Below are 20,898 nucleotides of genomic sequence, written 5' to 3'. Positions count from 1 at the left end.
GCAGGGTAACGCGGTTTCGTTCGTTCGTTTTCCAGTCATGCATCTTTGGCCGAACGCGTTCCGTTGTGGCGTGCGGCCAGCGAACCACAACAGCCGTTTGCATAAATCTCCGGCTCGTTGATTCACGACGAACGACTAAAGTACTCGCGTGCGTGTGCCGTGTTACGCAATATCCTCGTGCCGTTGTTCCGCCAACAACACCGTGTCCTCCTACGAAATCGATTACCTCTTAATCCCGTTATTTCGCGATGCGCGTGTTCTTCGCTCGTTGCGGGAAGAAAGAGAAACGGTACATGATTTTTATAAGAGATAAAATAGACTCGCGAGGGAGGTACGACTTATCTTGTATTGTCTTACGAGTTGCTATAATAGCTGTTATAATGGTTCTTGTAATAGGTATTAATGCTTTATTAGGTAGTAGGCTTTATTACGGGAAATCTTGTCGTTGGGGTAGTTAGAGAGTGATGAGGGTGGAACCTTGAAATTGGTTCACCTTATGCGATACAAGGAAAGGGATGCAGGGGTTCTTTTATTATTATTGTACAGGAGGAGATTAGTAATTTTCAATGGTACGAATTTGTAAATTCTCAAATTCTCAAATTCCCAAATTTCTCAAATTTTCCCAAATTCCCAAATTCCCAAATTCCCAAATTCTCAAATTCTCAAATTCTCAAATTCCCAAATTCCCAAATTCCCAAGTTCCCAAATTCCCACATTCCCAAATTCCCACATTCTCACATTCTCACATTCCCAAATTCCCAAGTTCCCAAATTCCCAAATTCCCAAATTCTCAAATTCCCAAATTCCCAAATTCCCAAGTTCCCAAATTCCCACATTCCCAAATTCCCACATTCTCACATTCTCACATTCCCAAATTCCCAAATTCCCAAATTCCCAAATTCTCAAATTCCCAAATTCCCAAATTCCCAAATTCCCAAGTTCCCAAATTCCCAAATTCCCAAATTCCCAAATTCCCAAATTCCCAAATTCCCAAATTCCCAAATTCCCAAATTCCCAAATTCCCAAATTCTCAAATTCTCAAATTCCCAAATTCTCAAATTCCCAAATTCCCAAATTCCTAAATTCCCAAGTTCCCAAATTCCCACATTCCCAAATTCCCAAATTCCCAAATTCCCAAATTCCCAAATTTCCAAATTCCCAAATCTCCCAAAATCCCCAAATTTCCAGACCTTCAAATTTCAAATCCCAACGTATCCAAATTATCAAGCTATCAAACTACCAAATACCAAAATTCCATAATTCAAAAATTGTCAAGCTTCCGAGAACCACTCGTAACCAATCCTAAACCTCCTCCTAACCAACACACAAAGAGCCAAGACCCATCAGTAAAAAAAATTTCATCGCACACAAAAATCCGTAATGAAATGTAAAACCATAATTGAATTCGCATACAGTTTCCCCCGCAAATCGAAACAAATTACGAGCAGCTACAACGTAACAATTTGCTGTTGTACACGATTTCGCGTACTAAATTACACGACATTAATTACGATCGTTTATGGTCAAACGAGCCATTACCACGTAACGAAGTAAGTCTTGGAAATTACGATTTTGCATCGATTAATAAACGATCGAGGCGGTGACTTCGATAATCAAATGAAAGACGCGTCGGACAGTGTCGAGTACGGTCAAAAGTTAAACCACGTGCCTCCATGTTTCCCTCTTATTCTGAGCGCGGCCATAACATCGATCGATCGCGAATCAATTGACCACCTTCCCGTATTAATTAGTAACAGTAATGTCACGGACATTTAACATGCTTGTCGGCCATAGGTCGCGGGAGGGCAACGACGTGCAGTACTGAGATCGAGCTGCTGCGAGGTCGGAGGTCATCGAAAAATTATCTCTGCGTTGTAAATTCTACTTCTGTTGGATATCGAGATTACTTATCGATAACTAGTTTGAACATATAGAATGTTTTCCATTTTGTTGGAGACTCTTGACTTCAAAATGGCTGTCAATTTTCTTTATTCGAGTTTCACCACCTATTACATAATTTCTTTTATATTGCTTGATACAATAGTAGAGTAATTAAAAAATTTCTGGGTGGATATTAACAGTGCTTTTGCTACTAAAAATTGAAACTTTTTAAAATTTCAGTATGGTATTGAAGTTCAGATACAGGAAGCACATAATTAATATAATATCAACAATATCGATTCGTTTCAACTCCAACCATTTTCCACAAAAAAATTCATCAATTTTTCACTGATTTTCATATCATTACCTATTTAATCACAAACTGATATAAATGCAAATTTTAATTTCACCGTCCGCGAATGAATGGATTAAAATGAGTTAAGGACCACAACTGTGAAAGATGATATTAAACTTATAAACTCACGAAAGGTTATGCCCATTTGTGGATTAAGAAAGTTTACCACTTTAGGAAGTACTTCTAAGTAGCGCGATATTTTTTTACGACCCAAGGTGCGATCGCTTGTGAAACGATTGAACTTTCAGTTGGATTTTCTCCAAAGTCAAGAAACTACGGCTGGTAGATTACTCGCGTTTATAACGAGAGATTTACGACAATGTTACACGGGTGCCAAGTCACGTCGGTGTAAATCGCACGTTCGAATAATCCGCGGCGTAAAAAGCGAGCGTTAATAACGTGGCTGGCTCGTTATTCCTTTCGATCATTCGATGCGTTTGACCGCTTCGAACGGCTACGCTTTTATCTTCCGGCAACTTGCTGCTAACGTTTTACGCGAAACCATATATGTCACTAGACGGATAATCTATGATTCCACGAAATCCAGTAATTAACAGGTAACGCTGGGTATGGTTTCCGCTACAGTAACTTTAAGAAGTACGCGAGATGTATAGATTATCATTATGCACTTCTCTGTGAATTGAGTTTGGAAATTTCGAATAGCTTATTGTTAATTTCTGGGAATTTGGAGATTTGGGACTTGAGAATTTGAAAATTCTCTAAATTTCAGATTTTCAGATTCCTAAGTCTTTATATCACCAAATTCTCGAATTCCCAAATTTCTAAATCCCTATATGTATACCCAAATACGCAAATCACCAAATTTCCAAGTCTCCAAATCTACAGATCTACAAATCCCCAAATTTCCAAATCCTCAAATCCCCAAATCCCCAAATTTCCAAATCCCCAAATCCCCCAATTTCCAAATTGCGATATCCCCTAACTCCCCAATCCCCAAATTCCTATACCACCTAATTCTCCAATCTCCAAATCCCCAAATTTCCAAATTTCCAAATCCCCAAATTTCCAAATTCCCAAATCCCCAAATTCCTAAATTCCGATATCCCCTAACTCCCTAATCCCCAAATTCCTATATCACCTAATTCCCCAATCTCCAAATCCCCAAATCCTCAAATTCCCAAATCCACAAATCCACAAATCTCCAAATTCCCAAGTTTCCACTGCCCCAAATCCCCAAATTTCCAAATCTCCAAACCCCTATTCCGACCACCAACCCCCAGCATTTCGAAGTCGACGACTTGAGTCCACGATGCTCGATGAAATTACGAAACGTATTACGATACAACAATCACCTGTGATGCCCGATAATATTCCCGCCGTTAACCGGCTAATTAATATTCATCTGACTAGTTCGTTTTTTTCTGCATTTTTCTAGTATCGCCGCCTTTGCCACCGCTCGGAGAAACAGCGTGGGAGAGAAACCGGGAACGAGAACGAGAGCGAGAAAGGGTGCGAGAGAGGAGCACGGAGAACGAGGAGTCAGGAATCAGGGAGAGGGAGCCATGGGATCGAGAAAAGGAACGAGATCGCGATAGGGACAGACAGTGGGACAGGGACAGGGACAGGGAAAGGGAAAGGGAAAGGGAAAGAGACAGAGAGAGGGACACGTCGGCCCGCATGATGGAACCTCTCGATCCCGTCTTCGTTTCCTCCTCAGCGGCCCTTCTAGCGTTGCAGAGGATAAAGGAATCGTCCCTGTAAGTACTGCTACCGATCTTATCGCTCTACCAACAGACTGGAGCGATTTTAGAGACGCTTTCGATAGATATACGACCGACCTGCACAGATCTTCGTGCTCGACATTTTTTTTTTAGATACACACGTGAACAGTTTACTGGTACTGTTCTGGTAACTCGTTAACGATCGTTTTATTTAGTATTTATGTCAACGTTATGATACGTGCAGACATTCGTATCTTGATATCTCTTGATATATCTTCGAGTATCTCTGTTCTAAAGATACTTCTGTGAGATCGGATGTTATATCAAAATATTTTGCAACTTTTATGAATTTATGTGTAAAATTGATTTTGGAGATTTAGATGCATTTTTTATAGTGTTTGAGAGGAATGGTCTTGATATTTTTGTAAGGAATCATGGTTCTTAATGTTGCCACAGTTTTAGGTTATCAAATGTAATATGAAAATGTAGGATCAAAGTAGGTATTGAATTATTTTAAAAAATTTTAAATATTTGTCTTTTAACATTTGTATCTGTAGTGTTATCTGAACGAGTTTTTAAAGTGAAGTTAAAATTCACGAGTTTAAATATTTCCAAATTTCTGTAAATGGAGTACGAAATTTTGGAGTCTAAGGTCCTTGAAGGTCTTAATCCGGCACTGCACGTCATCGTATTTCATCGGTTGTACATAAGCACGTCCAGGGTTAATAGGACGAGATCGTGCACCCGCTGTAAATCTCGTTTAATTTGCTGTGCTTCTCTCTCGAGTGTCTTCAGCATTGTCGAGAACGGGAGTAGATCTGGTCCGAAAGGCCGGGCCGACGTTGGAAAACATAGTAATATCTCGTGACACCCGGTTGTACGCTAACAAACCTCGTTTCGTATGGCCGTCGTCACGATTTCTTTCGACCACGTGGCCAGATAGATGCGAGCCGAGACCAACAATTTCCAGCTTGTCTCCTCTTTTTCGTGCCACGATGACAGACGATGACATAACGACCCCTCCCATCTAACAATTCTCCTCTTGACTATTGCCTCGGTGTCAATGACTTTATTAGAGTTTCTGAACGCCTGACTGCTCGCTGACGTAAACCCATTATCTACGATGGTGCCTCGAATGTACAAATTCTCGACCAACCTTGCAAAACGGATTTCTGCTCGTTTATTAGATATTGTAATTCGAGATCTGGGGTAATTGCGAAATTTACTGCTGTTCTATTTCGGAACGTGATGTTTTGTTAGCTTAAACCCTTGCACGCGAAAGGTGACTCATTCGCTTTAATACGGTAAATTATTGTAAATTTTATTTGTATTTTGGGAGTGACAGATTGTAACAGTAGCTGGTAGCATTTTACGTGAGTAAATTCATGTCCAACTGTTTATTACAATTAAATTTGTAAAACACTGAACGCTTGAATATCAATACTCCACAAAGTAAATTGTTCTACATGTATGATGAGGCAATTGAGAACTTGATCAAATTTTATCAAACACCTTTCCAATATTATGCCACATTTATCATTCGCAATTTCAACTAGCTAATATGTACTAGTATTTCCAATTAGACAAATAAACAATTCCTCATAAAATTCTTAGCAATACAGTAGTACCCTCATTGACAAATCTTACCACATATTTTCAGAACGTTTTCATACATTTACTATTCATAATTACAACCAGTTACCACACACGATACTATCAACTATTTAAAATGTTTCCACAAGCGAACAAATTCTCAGTAGTACCTCTAACAAATTCTCATGAAAATTTAAACGTCACCCATATACGTAACTTGACAAGGTGTTAAACCGTCCGATAACTCGGTAGCCGGAAGAGTATAAATCCTATTGTTCCACATGTCATCTTTCCAGACACTCGGAATACAAATTGAATTCGATACGTTACATGGACAGAAACCGATCCAAATGCGTTATCCATTTTTGGATGAGCGATTCCAATAATGGCATTTGAAGATGTGTCGTGTTCGTAGCTCACGTGCAATCGTGAAATCGTCGCCAACGGATCGAGGTCTGTCCTCTCGTGTCCCAATGCCGTTAACCGATAGTTATACTTCGCGTTTCTCATAAATCTCCAGTGGTTCGTTGTCTCTGTTTCCGTGACGGTGCGCGTACTCACGCTCACGACTTCTACACGCGAACGTGCACGCACGTGTACACGCACCAATGTTCATTGGTACCCGCATGTCAGGGCCCCCCTGCAGAGGAACAGGCTGGAGCTTGCGGCAATACTTCACGACAAATGTACTTTCCAGTTCCTTCTTCGCCTTTCCAGCGACACTGCGCGCTTACCACTTCGTCTTCGAAACAATGATCCATTCGGGGATACTTTGTTTGCGCGTCCGAGAGATCGCGATGCTGGGAAAGCTCGCCAGGTTTCGGAGATCTATGTCGACGTTGGAGACTGTGGGAACGTTAATTGAACAGCGGATGCAGGAACGGCGCGGCAATTTCGACAGCTTCAGGATTTAGGGCTTAGGGATTTGGAAGTTTGGCGATTGGGGAGAAATTGTGGGATTTACGAATTTTTGTGGTCGATGATTTGCAAATTTGGGGGTTTGGGGATTTGGGAATTTGGGGATTTGGGGATTTGGGGATTTGGGGATTTGAGGATTTGGGGATTTGGAGATTTGGGAATTTGTGGATTTGGGGTTTGGGAATTTGGAAATTTGGGAATTTGGGAATTTGGGAATTTAGGAACTTGGGAATTTGGGAATTTGGGAATTTGGAGATTTGGAGATTTGGAAATTTAGTGATTGGGGAATTAGAGGGTGCAGGAATTTGGAAATTTGGGGATTTGGGAATTTGGGAATTTGGGAATTTGGGAATTTGGGAATTTGGGAATTTGGGAATTTTGGAATTTGGAGATTTGGAAATTTAGTGATTGGGGAATTAGGGGGTGCACCAATTTGGAAATTTGGGAATTTGGGAATTTGGAAATTTGAGAATTTGAATATACAGGAATTTGGGAATATGAAAATTTGGGAACTTAGAAATTTGGAAACGTGAAAATTTGAGACCGTCGGAATTCCAAAAGTCCAAACTTTTTAAATGTAAGAAAGTGAGAGTTTGATAATTAGGAAATTTATAATTTAAAAAATACATAAATTTAAAGACATAAAAACTTGACAGTCGCTAACGATATCATTTCTTCGTCTCAGTGTGAAGAAACATTACCAACTCGTACCGATTAAATATTTTAAGTCACGAAGCATCGAGAAAATATAAAAATTTCACATAACTGTACGAACGTTTTCCTCCTCTTTTCTTCACATTTCTTTGCAATGATCATGATATTATTCATGGATATATTCTTTTTATCGAATACGTGTCTCCAGGTACGTTCTTTCAGTAGCTGTTTTATGCAGCAAGCAATTTCACTCGTTCTTCATCAAACCGGTCATAACGCATCGGAATACATCGATCGATGAATAATGCATGCCAAAAACTTTCTGTATAAATCCATGGTAAACCTGGTCCGATTTGTCGATTCTCTCTGGATACGAGTGGAAGAACGAGAAATAAAAGGATTGTTTGTCGATAGCTGCAAGTCTCAACGATGAAATAACGATGAAGACGTCTTATCCATATCTGAATCGAAATCACAGCGGTCAATCATTCTTCCAATTTTTTTATCTCGCCCTTTTATTCAATATCGATGATATATTCACGAGCTATAAACTTCAATCATAATCAAAACGTTGACATCAACAAATAGACACAGACTTCAAAGCTTGTTAAGTTGTCAATTACGCAATTTAAATGTGTCGATGATATATTCACGAGTATCAAACTTTTACGTTGATATAAATAAGTAGACACAGACTCGGAACATTTACAATTTGTCCATTACACAATTTATAATATTAAAAATTTTTAAATTAAAGTCAGAAGTGTCTGAACTTGTTATTTTGTTACTTTATGTATATACAAATTTGAAGAATTGTACCTTTTCAAATTTTAGGGGTGACTTCGTAAATTTGAACGTAGGAGCCCCAGTAGCAGGAAAATATAGAGTGTTTAGTACCCGTGTCGATATCAGTTATCTGAACAATCAATGCAACCTATATTGTAATCCATACTGTGAAGTTATTTATTTATCGTACTTCCTAAATGTTTCACAGTACCAGGAAAATATCGAGCTTGTCAATATCGGCTGTTGATACAACAATCACCTTTCCTAACCTTTCATATCATTATCAATTTATCTGAATTCGTGTGAATCACTTGAAAGTTTCATATCGCAAATTATTTATTGTACTTCTTAGGTGTTTCACAATACCAGGAAAATTTCGAGCTTGTCAATATTGGTCGATGATACAACAATCGCCTTTTCTAACCTTTCATATCATTGTCAATTTCCCTGAATCGTTCACTTGGAAGTTTCATATGGTAAATTATTTATTGTACTTCTAAGGTGTTTCACAGTAATAGGAAAATATCGAGCTTGTCGATGTCGGGTATTAACACAATCATAAGCTTTTATATTATTGTCGATTTATTTGAGTTCGTGTGAATCGGCCATTCGAGTGTTTCGTGGGATAAATTATTTGTTGTAATTTCAGGGTGTTTCACAAACGTCCAACCGGAATCGGGATCGGTGGTAGAGGTAACGCCGGTGTCGGAGGAAACGGCGGTAGTTTACCGGTCGATAGCGAATGCGGCGACGCATTGAAACGACGCAAAGTTCACAGATGCGACGTGGCGGGCTGCGACAAGGTGTACACGAAGAGTTCCCACCTGAAGGCGCACAAGAGAACCCACACTGGTAAGTTCACTCTGATAATGCTAGTCATTATCTTCTATTTTCGTTCAATCTTCTTTTCAATTCGTTCTCAATAGATAATACTAATTTATGGTCATAACCACAATATGACGGTATATGGAAATTGTGGAGTCAAAAGAGTAGCTTTTTGGATTGATGGACCTATTGGGATTTGGGGAAAGTTGGAAATTTCAAAACTGGGGAAATTGGAGAGTTAAGATGCTTAATGATTTGGAAATTGGAGAATTAAGATGCTTAGGAAATTGAGAAATCGGGGAGTTAGGGAATTGAGGAATTGAGGAATTTGAACTTTGGGAATTGGGAAATTTAGAAATTTGGAACGTTACGAATTTGCAAAAATATGAAAATTAAAGAATTTGGAAACTTTAAAAATTTAGATCTCTAATATGAGATACAGAAAGTATATCACGCTCTATGTCCTTCAGACAACGTGGGATGTCATTATATGAATGATGAAAATGCCGATTTATAATTCTATCTATGCACAGTACATAAATGGTATTTTACCATTTTCCATATTTGAAAAGAAATATCATTCCACTAACTAATTTCACTTCACTTTCAAATACACTAATTACACCACAGTTTCGTTAGCTGATTAACTTCGATTTCAAAACTACCCCCATAAATCCTGCGGCTTTCGTCGTTTAATACTTTTATTGCCTACTAAACGCTTTATTGTCCGACGATGATTCACGAAGGCCGGCCTGTGATCACCGGTGTAGAACGCGCGTTTCGTCATCGTGTAACGCACGATCATCGTCCTTTTTTTCTCTCGCCTCGGTGAGAGATCACGCGGGTTCATAGGTGAGGTTACCGTTCCAAGGTGAGGCACAGGGTGACTTCACAATTATGGGAACTCGACCAAATAGCACGACTTCGTTACACAAAATTAAATAAAAAATTTATTCCTTGAAAATATTCACAAAATTTATCTCTAAATATATACATAACATTCATTTTAAAAAAAAGTGCATAAAATTGACTAAAAAGGCAATGTACAAAATTCGTCAAACATATGTGAAAAAAATTATTAAAAGTATGTATAAAATTGATCAAATATATGTGAAAACATTTATTAAAAATATACATATAAAATTTATTTGAAATACGTATAAAGTTCATTTAAGATTTGTACAAGATTTATTTAATTCCATATGCTTATCGTGTTGAGTCCATATGTTTACATATGTAATTTCAGTTAGGTAAACAAACTTGACATTCATACCTCCGACCTTGTAGAAGAAAGCCATCTTCACCAGACAATTTGCTCTCTCAAATCACGTAATTTTCGTCTAGGACATTTCTTTGTATATGAATATTTTGAAGGATAATTGAGTCGTTTTGTATGGAACATCCTGCGTACTGATATACGTATGAGCACGTCACTAATGCCGCCATATTTTTTATTTGGATGAGATGCTGGTGAACTGGGTATATGGACCTGATTATATGATCATTGAGACAATATTCCTTATATATATTGTGATTCCGCAGCCGGGCATATTCTTTAACGTTTTTAGGTTAGCGTCGTGCGATTACGACTGTTATTCCCCACGACCCGACGCAAATGGCAAAAGGAAATTCTCCTTTTTGCCTCGCCACGGTTCAGACCCTGCTTTAATGTGTTTCGAAGTCATTAAAACAGGCTTCCCACGTTAACTCGAAGGAGACAGCATTATTAGCAAGTAACGCGGCGAGATTCGGTCTGATAACGATAATGCTTAGCTATAATATATAGCCGGTAGTTAAACGACTTGTCGCCGTGGATGGGTCAGCCAGTTGACCGGGAGCCATTACTCATCGGTTCGCCTTTGATTCCCAAGCCAAGATACCTCGGATCGAACGGAAAATCGTTAAACAAGGAATCACGCGAAGGTAGCCGGTTACGAATTCGCGCCATTCGTGGAATTTTTATCAATATACCCTTCTCGGTTCACGGAGAATTCGGTGTGAGTCTGTTTTCATGCGACATTCCCCGGATGCCAGGCATATCCGTTCCATAAGGCAGCTTTTTCTACCGGCCAATTGGAACCCACGAAGAAGACGAAGAAGAAGAAGAAGAAGAAGAAGAGGGTCAAGGGTCTTCGACATTCGCATGGTGAATCAGTATGGCCTGAAGCCGCTTAGAAATTCGATAGCACACCAAAGTGACGCTGTACGCTGAATACTATCTATCGAGTATGCATTTTTAGACACGTCCCCCGCGTTTCGTTGGTTGGTACATTCGTAGCCGGCCATTTATTATCGTCTCGCGAGAGAAGTTGGAAGAGAGGTCACACACCGTTCGTTCCTCGTTCTGTACACACCTAAAGGGGTATACACATGTGTGTACACAGCGTTGAAGGAGCCGCTGCTTGAAGAATTTCCGGTGGATAGGTACCTTCGTGAAGGCATTGCCGCCGTCTACAGAGTGCAGAGGCGGCGGGGAGAGGGCGTGGTCGTGAGAACCAGGATCTTTTGTCTGGTCCATGGTTCAACCAAGACGGTGTAACCGCGGTGCTCAACCTCCATGCCCGTGGGATTCTACCGGCGAAAAAAAATTCATGTCCTTTTTTCGATTTCTTTCGTTTCAGATCTTCCGAGGAGATCGCACGAACTTCGATTTCGTTCAAACTTTGCGCGATCGTAGAACGCACCGGAAGAAATAATTTTGCAAAATCGCAGCGCGCAACTCTTAAAAATAAAGCAGAAATTTACGTTCGAAGTCAGAAGGGTGATTGAATACGAAAAGATAAATTGAGGGTGCAAAATAAAATCTATTATTAAATCACAACAACTTCTTTGTTTCAAATTATGATATCTTATTCAAATAGTTTAATTTATTAATTAAAATAAATTAAATAGAATTAATTTCATTAATCCTTCGCCCAAAAACTATCAGGAGGTGGCAACAATTTGGCTTGCTCCATATTACCAGTTTCTGGATTTAATACTGTGCAAAGCTTGTAAGTACAGCTGATATGTCTTTCGTGATGACACTGGCACCAATTGCATCCGTCGTAGTAACTTGCACCCGAGACGCATTTCCTTCCTTCCTCTACAAAATATTAACAATAAGTGTTAAACATTAGGTACTAATCGTATGTACTTGTACTTTAGAATACATATCAAATTGGAACTCACGTCCTATCAAAAATAGGAAATGTATTTCTGAGAACTTACCAATGGCATCATCCTCACCAGATTTAATGGAAGCAGCGTCGCTTAACAAGCAAACGAAGGCGAGCAGCAAAAGAAAAGCAAAGAATTTCGCCATGTTTCCTCGTGTTTGAAACTTTTTAAACTGACGATTTCGACCGCGTCGGTTAACCTTATATACAACTCCCATCAGCGTTTTTATTGCCGCCATATCGATAACCTTACATAATCTCCGTCACATTATTCCACGTACTATGAATTTCCATACGTCCGATCGATTGGAATTTAAAATCATGTACTCACGCGTTACTACACACTCTCTGTAAGCCTCTTAAGAAATAAACAAACATTACGAAACTTTTCGGTCGAAACGCGTTTCTCTTCCGTTCATCTTAATCGAAGGTCAAGAGATCGACTTCGTTAACGCGACGATTAGATTGCAACAAAGTTCATTAATTTTTCATAGAATTTGACGGCTGAAAACATAAGTCACGTTTCCTGGATGTCACCGGATTTCTTAAAGTAGTTCTTAGAAATTAGAAATGAAGGCTAAAAATAGACGAAAAGAATAAGGTACTAATGTGTTGCTACCAGTCTTCGTGTTGAAGGTACTTATCTTCAACATCATATTTTGTTGAAAGTATGAAATACTTTTCTGTGATGAAACTAAATTAACCAGTAACCTTTAATAATTTTCTAAGTGCTTATTTTAACAAATATGAAATGTGTACATATATTTTCAATGTACAGGAACTGTGACCAAATAAATATTTTGGAAATTTTACCGATTTTTATGTTGACAGATGTAACAAATTTAATTTATTAGTCTTGGATGTGTTCATATCCCTGTACCCAGAAAAAAGATAAATTATAAGTTTCGCCTTGACATTGTCTTAACCTCATAAACATCGTATTTCGACGTGATAAACGTCCATTTATTTCTTGACCTACTAACAGCTCCAAAACAGACTAATTATAAAAGCTGACTAAATTGAAACAGCTAATACAAACGTAGAACTATTTATATGAACTAACTTCCAGCAGCTAAGTATCTAATTTAAAATAATTAATCATAAAAACTAGTCAATTTATGACATGCTCAATTATATTTATAAAACATATTTCATAAAAAGTGACTTAAATAATTCTGAACACGCTAGCAGCTCGATCAGTAAGAGAAAACAAAAATAGTCTTCTATTTGTGTTCCACAATCCAGCGTGGTTCACAACACGTCACCGTTGACCAAGATGGCGTTGAAAAATAAATGCGTGTCCAGTTCACGAGAATCGAAACACGTTTCGCGCATTAGGGTGCCATTATCGGCAGGGTTTTACGAAATGTTGGTAGCGTGATCTACCAATACGAAAAGGCCAGAGCCTGATATACCAACGTGGTCGTTCTATGTCGTATCTTGGCACCCGCTCTAATAATTGTTTCAACGACTATGGCTGCACGGTGTAAGCTAGGTGGATAGGTACGTCTATCCATCATTCTAACACCGCGGCATTATGCAGCCATCGAGATATCCTTTGCACGGCAAACGTATTACACCCGACACCCTGGATGTGGGAAATGCCAATTCATTGATTACTGTAATTTCAACCATTTCACGGCATAAATCGCGAATCGTGCTCGCGGCACAACGTTACCCCCTGCTCCCGAAACTGCCGGAATTTGTCTCGTACCGAATAACCTACAATTGTTTCGAAAGGTCGACGTGGAGAATCGAGGTTATCGAGTACGTCAGACTCCTTTCGATTGATACAATAATTGTGTCTACGGCTGATTACCGCAACTTGATAGCGTTATTTACAATGCAACTAACACGTCGTTGACCTTGAACTTCAGAATGTGGTAATCTTGCACGGTACCAAGAAATGTTTCCATATTTTCCGTTTATGCTTGAAAGCTACGAAGTAAGTTGATACAGTAAAATTTTCTGAACGCCGTGTAATTCGATCAAGGTGAGATGTTTAAAGTTTATCGATAGAACATGTACATTGTACACTGGATGTTAGTAGCAAAATGTATTAACTGTTATAAAAATAAAACTTGTTCACTTTTAAAATTTCCAATATTTCTCCCTAGAAATTCTATTGTAAAAATAATAATTCCTTAAAAATAAACAATTCACGCAGTGCTCAAGAATCGAACTGACCAATAAACTGTTGAAAATGTTCACGATAAACATTATATAATAATTGATCAGTTTAATTGAAAACGCGAATTCGGCGTGAATTAGCTTCTTTCGAATCGGATAGAGAACCGTTTGAAAGTGATATAAGTTTCATAATGAACGCGCCGAAAACAGCAAACCGATCGAGTCTAACCATGATTGATGATTCTCACGACTCGAACGGTAGGAATTTGCATCGAATTTATATCGTGCCGCTCGCAAACTGTATAATGGAGTAATAGTGGTCCGTGCTACCGCTTTCGATACCATGAATCTTCGGAACACACGCCGGCGTACACACACGGTGGAAGCTACCGGCAACAGAGAGGCGAAATATTACGAGGATACGGTAAATGGTGGCTGCGGCTCTTTATAATAGCGCTCTGGTGCTTTCACGGCGCGGATAATACTGCACACCGCGCTAATAACCATCTAATTCGTCGATTATTATCCCGGAGTACGGTAACTAGAGTTATTGGTTCAATCACGTCGTTAAGGAGGTTCGCTACTTCAGATTATCGTAACAGTCTGTATATTTATTTTTTCATAATACGAGGAATATTGTGTTCAGATCTGTGTTGAGGTAGTTGAATGCTTCTATTTGTGGGATATTTTGGAAGTAATACTAATACTACTGAAGAGATCTGAAGATATCACATGTCTCGAATTAAAAACGTAAATTTATTATACCAATAATGATTTCACTGCTCCAAATTCATCAGATCAAGTTTAACTAAAATTGATGATTCTACAGTTGTGACTTTTTGCAAATGCAAAAGATTTGTCACATACTGTGCAATTTAATTCAGAACCCCTTGATCTATTTTGTACATTCCGTAGTTGGTAACAGAAATTAAGGAGTGTATATAAGCTATGAAACCAATAAATAGATAAACAATATTATGATCGAAGTGGTATCAAAATCGAGATGAGAATCCCTTGTGCAAAGGAGAACGGTGACAGGTTAGCGTGATCTTTGATAGACAGTAGGAGATCTTGTGTATTAATTAAGGCGAATTAGCCTCGGTATAAACTAGACAAGCATCGTCGATCGGTTCCGTGTATCGAAGGATAATAGCGATTCTTTGCCCCTTCCGAGCATTCGCCGTCAGACCCGCCATTAACAATGCACTTATGCATCACCGACCAACAGCTGCCCCCCACTTGCCCCGGACTGCGATTATCTCCGATCACAATTTCCTGGGTGAGCATGATCCGTATTCTCGTTATCGTGGACCAGCGGTTTTAAATTAAATTCCTTTTTTCTTTTTTTATTTCGTTCCGCTGCGCCGACCGACATTCGGACCGGGTAATTTGCCACGATTATCGGCATCAGGCTGATTATCGTGCCGATCGACCTCCACTGCTCGTTCCTTTATTTTTTCTTCCTCTCTTCTCGCTTTTCGAACGAAAGAGAAATTTCTGCCGGTTAGCATTGCGGGTGGAATGTAAAATTACCGGAACGTATTATGTCCGACTATTATTAACAGAGTGTTCTCTTAGCTCGAGGACGTGAAATCGTTGAAAAAATGTAACAAGATGCATGAGAAATTGTCGGTGTTCACGTGAATGGAATTGAAAGGTAATTTGGTCGTGTGTTGCGTGTCCCGGTATGGACAGGTGACATATTACCGCGAGTTACTCACCGTGATACAGTGCGCGTTATTTTAATAAGCTAAGAGAAAAATTTATGTACCATTGAAACGATCTGGGGTGATCGATGCCACGATTTACATATTCCTCGACGTAACAATCTGATGTAATTGTTTCCCACTGTAAATTTCCGGTGTTTGTCAACATTTATTTATTGTGGAACTACTTTTTTCTGGCGTGTACAAACAGTCCAGTCAAATTGTAGTTACACGCAGGTGCTTAAGGTAAATTATAGTTAGGCAGCTGAGCCAAACTGTAGTTATATGCAACACTTGTTAGCTCAAATTGTAGTTACATGCAAGCATCGGGGGTAAATTATAGTTACATACAATCACTTAAATCAAATTGTAGTTACAAACGCTTAAGTCGAGTAGTAGTTACACGCTTAAGTCAAATTATAGTTACATTTGAATCAAATGTACTTCTTAAGGTGGCTAAATAGGAAATTTGAGAATACAGAGATGAAATCAATTTTTATTAACAGTGGATGTTAATAACAAAATTACACAAAAATAAAATAATTGAATACTACACGATTATTACAATCTAAGGCAAACTCTTTAAAAAACAATCCTCCATTTTTCATGCAAATCATCGCTTAACTCTCGTAATCTCCAAACGAGAAATTGAGTAGTTCATAAAGTAAAAGCTTCGAGGAAATCGTATTTTAAACATGGAAATGTGAACCTATCATATTTGAAATATATGAAAGGTTGTACGTTGAAAAATTAGTAAGAAAACATACATTATATCATTGATCTTTACTCGAACAAAAAAAAACATATTTTCCAAGCCGGTGGTCTTCGCTATCTTAACAAAACTAATAACGGTGAACACGAAATTAGAAAGTTTATAATGAATGCGTTTTCCAGGGAGTTGTCTGTACGAAGAACGTAGTAATGCTTTCTCAGCAGGTAACGCGTTAAAATTCATTAGTTTCCTTACGAAGCTGTTCCCTCGATGCAATATTAATTGAACTTACACGGAGGTTAAAGGTTTTTCTCGGAAATTGACGGATTTCTTAAAATTAACATGAAAATGCTTACAAATGTCGTTGTCAGAATTGAACGCGTTCTTTTCATTCTTAGGCTCGTGGGGTATTTTGTGGTCATAATATTAATAGGTTAGACTCATGCTATATTTGTGTTATCTCCTTCCTTATGTAGTATGCATAGTTTGTAAATTTTTCAGTTTCAAGTTTTACAATTTTTTATCTTTTAAGTTTGTAAATTTTCGAGCTCCAATATTTTTCAACGTAGACATATAAGTACTCCACTTTCCAGATTTGCAAACTTTTTAAATCCTTAAGCATCAACTTTCAAGAAATGTTGCAAAAAAGTTTAAAAGTTTCTCAAAGTCTCAAAGTGTCACATCTTCCAAAGTTCTAATATTTAAAAATCTCAAAGTGCCAAAAATTCTAAAGTCATAAAATCCTATTCTAAAATCCTGAAATTTAACTTACAAATGCCTATAAAATTATACAGTAAACTCAAACACTTTCCTCAAAACCTGTTGCACCAAAAACCATGACTCATTCAATGCACAAAAGAAAGAAATCGATACTTATTTAATCGATTTAAGAAATCGGTAATACTTATTTAATCCCGTTAGTGTACGCGCGAAACATAAAACCTCTTGCAGCTAGGTTTGCCTGCAGATTTACAGCCCGGCCGGTGTATACGTACGCTTGATCCTTTTCATAATGCTTCATGTAGAGCGGATACTCATTTTCTTGCGGGAATGAAAGTCCACGTCCTTGAGCAATTTATAGGGGTATGGAGTTTTATGCGTTTTCAAATTTACGATCAAAAGGAGTAATTGAAAAGCGACACCGATCAATTGCTAGCCATTATGCACCTGTTTGGTTTCCAACGACCTCTTAGGGCTCGTTACTTTCGAACAATGTTATGCTAAGTCGAGAACGGGAAACAAATCAAAATCACAGTATTTTAAACATATTTTACCAATCAAGAATCTGAATGGGTGCATTCGAAATCAGATGCGGAGGATTCAGAAGTATGGAAGGTTAGTGATTTTGAATTGTAATTTGGGATGTAGAAGTTTGAGGAATGCGAAACTTTGAGAACTTTGGGCTTGAAGAACATAGAAATCTGCAAACATGGAAATTGTAGAACTTTGAAATTTGATAATGATAATGTTTCGAAACTTGAGAATTTCAATGTTTAGAAATTTAAATACACGAAAACTGGGGGATATCTTAATACTATGAATAACATGAATTTAATATTAGCGATTGAATCAATTTCCGAATATGAAAATTTAGTAGTGAGCAAGTTTAGGTGTCCATACAACGATATCCTTACAAGTCAGATTGCACGTGAGAGTACCATCATAGAAATTCGCACGATAATCGATAGAAAGATAACAGAACTTCGATGATCATAAAGCAGCACGATACTAGTAGAATTTCCGAGCGTTTACCCGTAGTGCGCGTGTGTCCGTGCGTTTATTCTTGGCTCTTATCGAGGCGAGCCCCTCTTTCGTAAGGACGTCGTGACAGCTGTCGCGCGTTCCAACGACTCTGGATCCCTCAGAAAACTGCCCATCACTCTCTCCTATTGTATGCAAGTCACCGACGTATTTCTCGGGCCCGGTGTTCTGCACGATTCCCCGAAGAAAGAGAGCGAAGCGTCTCGCGAGATGGAAGCGGTAACGCCGCTAGAAAGACAGAGAAACGATAAGAAAATGAGAGTAAAAAGGGTTCGAGGGGCTAAAAGCGTAGCCGTCGTCGAGCTGTCTAGATGTAGAAACAGCCTGGTCACAACTCGATGACGCAATCGCCATCAAGTTCAACCGAGTCGAAGACGAGCCCGGAGGAAATCGGTCGTTGCGATCGAACGCGACTCGCGATCCCATTAACCGCGAGAGTACACGCGGATAATGGGAGACGACGAACGACGACGTGCGCATCGCTCGGTTTTATCTCGTGGAAACCGCTAACACCGTACCGGTTTGATCGATGTGTTCGCGCACCTTCAATCAGAGATCATGAATCTTGACACCGATCAACCACCATCGTAGCACGTTTCGTTCGTCCTGGATAATCGATCGCATTTTTCCGAACTATATAATCGTTGCTGATCGATGCGTGAATATGTTACGTATGCTGCATGCCAAATCTGAACTATACGGAAAGGAACTTGTAGATTTATTAACTTTCCAAATTTTGGAATTTGATACTTGGTACAGAAAAATTTGAGCATTTGGTTATTGTTCAATTTAGAGGGGTAAGGGTGTATATGTAGATGGAGACATATGGAACTTTAGAATTTGGTGCAGTATAGAAACTTGGAACATAAGGGAATATGGAATTTTGAGAACTGGAATTTGAGTTTCGAGATGTAGAATTGGGTAATGTGGGATTGGGGAATGTGGGATTGGGGAATGTGGAATTGGGGACTGTAGAAATTGGGGATTGTGAGAATTGGAGAATGTGAGAATTGGGGAATGTGGAATTGGGGAATGTGGAATTAGGGACTGTGGAATTGGGGACTGTAGAAATTGGGGATTGTGAGAATTGAGGAATGTGGGAATTGGGGAATGTGGAATTGGGGAATGTGAAATTAGAGAATGTGGAATTGGGGAATGTGGATTTGGGGAATGTGGAATTGGGGACTGTGGAAATTGGGGATTGTGAGAATTGGAGAATGTGAGAATTGGGGAATGTGGAATTGGGGATTGTGAGAATCGGAGAATGTGGGAATTGGGAAATGTGGAATTGGGGACTGTAGAAATTGGGGATTGTGAGAATTGGAGAATGTGGGAATCGGTGAATGTGGAATTGGGGACTGTAGAAATTGGGGATTGTGAGAATTGGAGAATGTGGGAATCGGTGAATGTGGAATTGGGGAATGTAGAATTAGAGAATGTGGAATTGGGGAATATGGAATTGGGAATATAGATTTAGGGAATGTGGAATTGGGGCCTGTGGAAATGAGATTTAGCAAACTTAGAAATTTCAGCTAATAACAGTGCAGACAGTATAATATTTCTACACATCAAAAAGTTTTCAAATTTCCAAATCCCTATAAGAATTCCAAAATTGTCACAAATCCACAAACTTGAAACCTCAATGTACATCTACATATCTACACCGCGAAATTTTCAAAAGTCCTTCTCTTATCGCTGCACCCTATCGCTCGCGATAATTTCTATCTACCCATCGTTATAATAAAAGTGCAACAGAATCCTCTGCCTTATCGCCTTAGTAACATCATTCCGCTGTTACATTTTATTAAACCCCAGTACTGGCGTAAATAATTAATGGTTCGTAATGATCACTATTAAATTGAATCTCGCATTCGCTGGTTATTACATCGGCGCAGTATTTCTTGCCGCTAACGAGTGTTGTTATTTACAAGAAGCCGTACACCGCGGGAGTAGCTTGAGGGCGCATTAGGCAGACGCCACGCAGAGTGGACAGCTTCTGGCGGCGTGTAACAGCCGGGAGTTTCGTTCTTTCCTCTTTTCTTCCCTTTGTTTCCATCTTTTTTCCCTCGAGTCGCTTGTCAGCTCGATGCTCGCCACCGACACGCTTCGTCATACGAGCTGCCAACCTTCTCGCCGACGTGCTTGACGCGATAATTGTCAGCGTCGGGGACAGAAAATTGCACGGACTGCGGCAATAAGCAGCTACACTTTTCTAACGTAATTATTCGGAACACAAATTCTTCGCCAACTTGAATATCCTTCGAAAATGTTGGTAGTTAATGTTATGAATAAATGTTTATTAGATGTACAATTGTAGTTGTGCATCAGACTTAAGAATTTGTACAAATGTACTTTACAAATGATGTATTTGTACAAATGATACTTTGTGCAAATGATGCTTTAGTTTGCAATCTGAAACTTGGGAATGCGGAATGTGGAGATGTCGAAATTGTGAATATTGGGACTCGAGAATGTGAAATTTCAGAGTATACAATTTGAGAATGGGGAATGTTGAAAATGAGGAATGTTGCAAATGTGGACGTTGGAAATGTGGGAATTCATCAGTGTAAGGATTTGAGAGTACTGAATTTAAGAATATAGCTTTTACACATGTGGAGATGTATCAATATGTGGATTTAGAAATTTGGAAATATAAGATAAAATACTTAGATTTATTGCGTATGCAATTTGTATCTTCCACATAAAATATACTGTCCACAAGTTAAATTTCATAGTA

The 20,898-nt window shown here is 38.8% G+C and overlaps 2 protein-coding genes across 6 annotated transcripts in view; one reads left to right on the top strand and one right to left on the bottom strand.

Annotated features, from left to right (window-relative positions):
• Positions 1-20,898, top strand: part of LOC100881458 (uncharacterized) — a 374,378-nt gene that overhangs the window by 340,384 nt on the left and 13,096 nt on the right. For all 5 annotated transcript variants that reach the window (XM_012280661.2, XM_012280663.2, XM_012280662.2 and 2 more), the window contains 2 exons: positions 3,633-3,954; positions 8,519-8,721. In XM_012280661.2, coding sequence (XP_012136051.1) covers positions 3,633-3,954; positions 8,519-8,721 — 525 coding nt within the window. The remainder of the gene's footprint in view (positions 1-3,632; positions 3,955-8,518; positions 8,722-20,898) is intronic.
• Positions 11,479-12,058, bottom strand: LOC105661919 (uncharacterized). Its single transcript, XM_012280660.2, has 2 exons — positions 11,905-12,058; positions 11,479-11,779 (listed from the first exon to the last, which is right to left on the bottom strand). Exons 1-2 carry the CDS (start codon positions 11,996-11,998, stop codon positions 11,598-11,600), a joined length of 276 nt encoding a protein of 91 aa, XP_012136050.1. The 5' UTR covers positions 11,999-12,058; the 3' UTR covers positions 11,479-11,597.

Source organism: Megachile rotundata, chromosome 1 (assembly GCF_050947335.1).
Source record: "Megachile rotundata isolate GNS110a chromosome 1, iyMegRotu1, whole genome shotgun sequence".
Taxonomy (NCBI): Eukaryota; Metazoa; Arthropoda; class Insecta; order Hymenoptera; family Megachilidae; genus Megachile; species Megachile rotundata.
The sequence above is the reverse complement of the archived record's forward strand: the minus strand, read 5'-3'. Positions and strand labels throughout refer to the sequence as shown.

Excerpts from the sequence above, each read along its gene's own strand:
- LOC105661919 (XM_012280660.2), bottom strand. The coding sequence starts at position 11,998 with ATGGCGAAATTCTTTGCTTTTCTTTTGCTGCTCGCCTTCGTTTGCTTG. Across the intron at positions 11,780-11,904 it reads TGGTGAGGATGATGCCATTG|AGGAAGGAAGGAAATGCGTC; the intron begins GTAAGTTCTCAG and ends AATATTTTGTAG.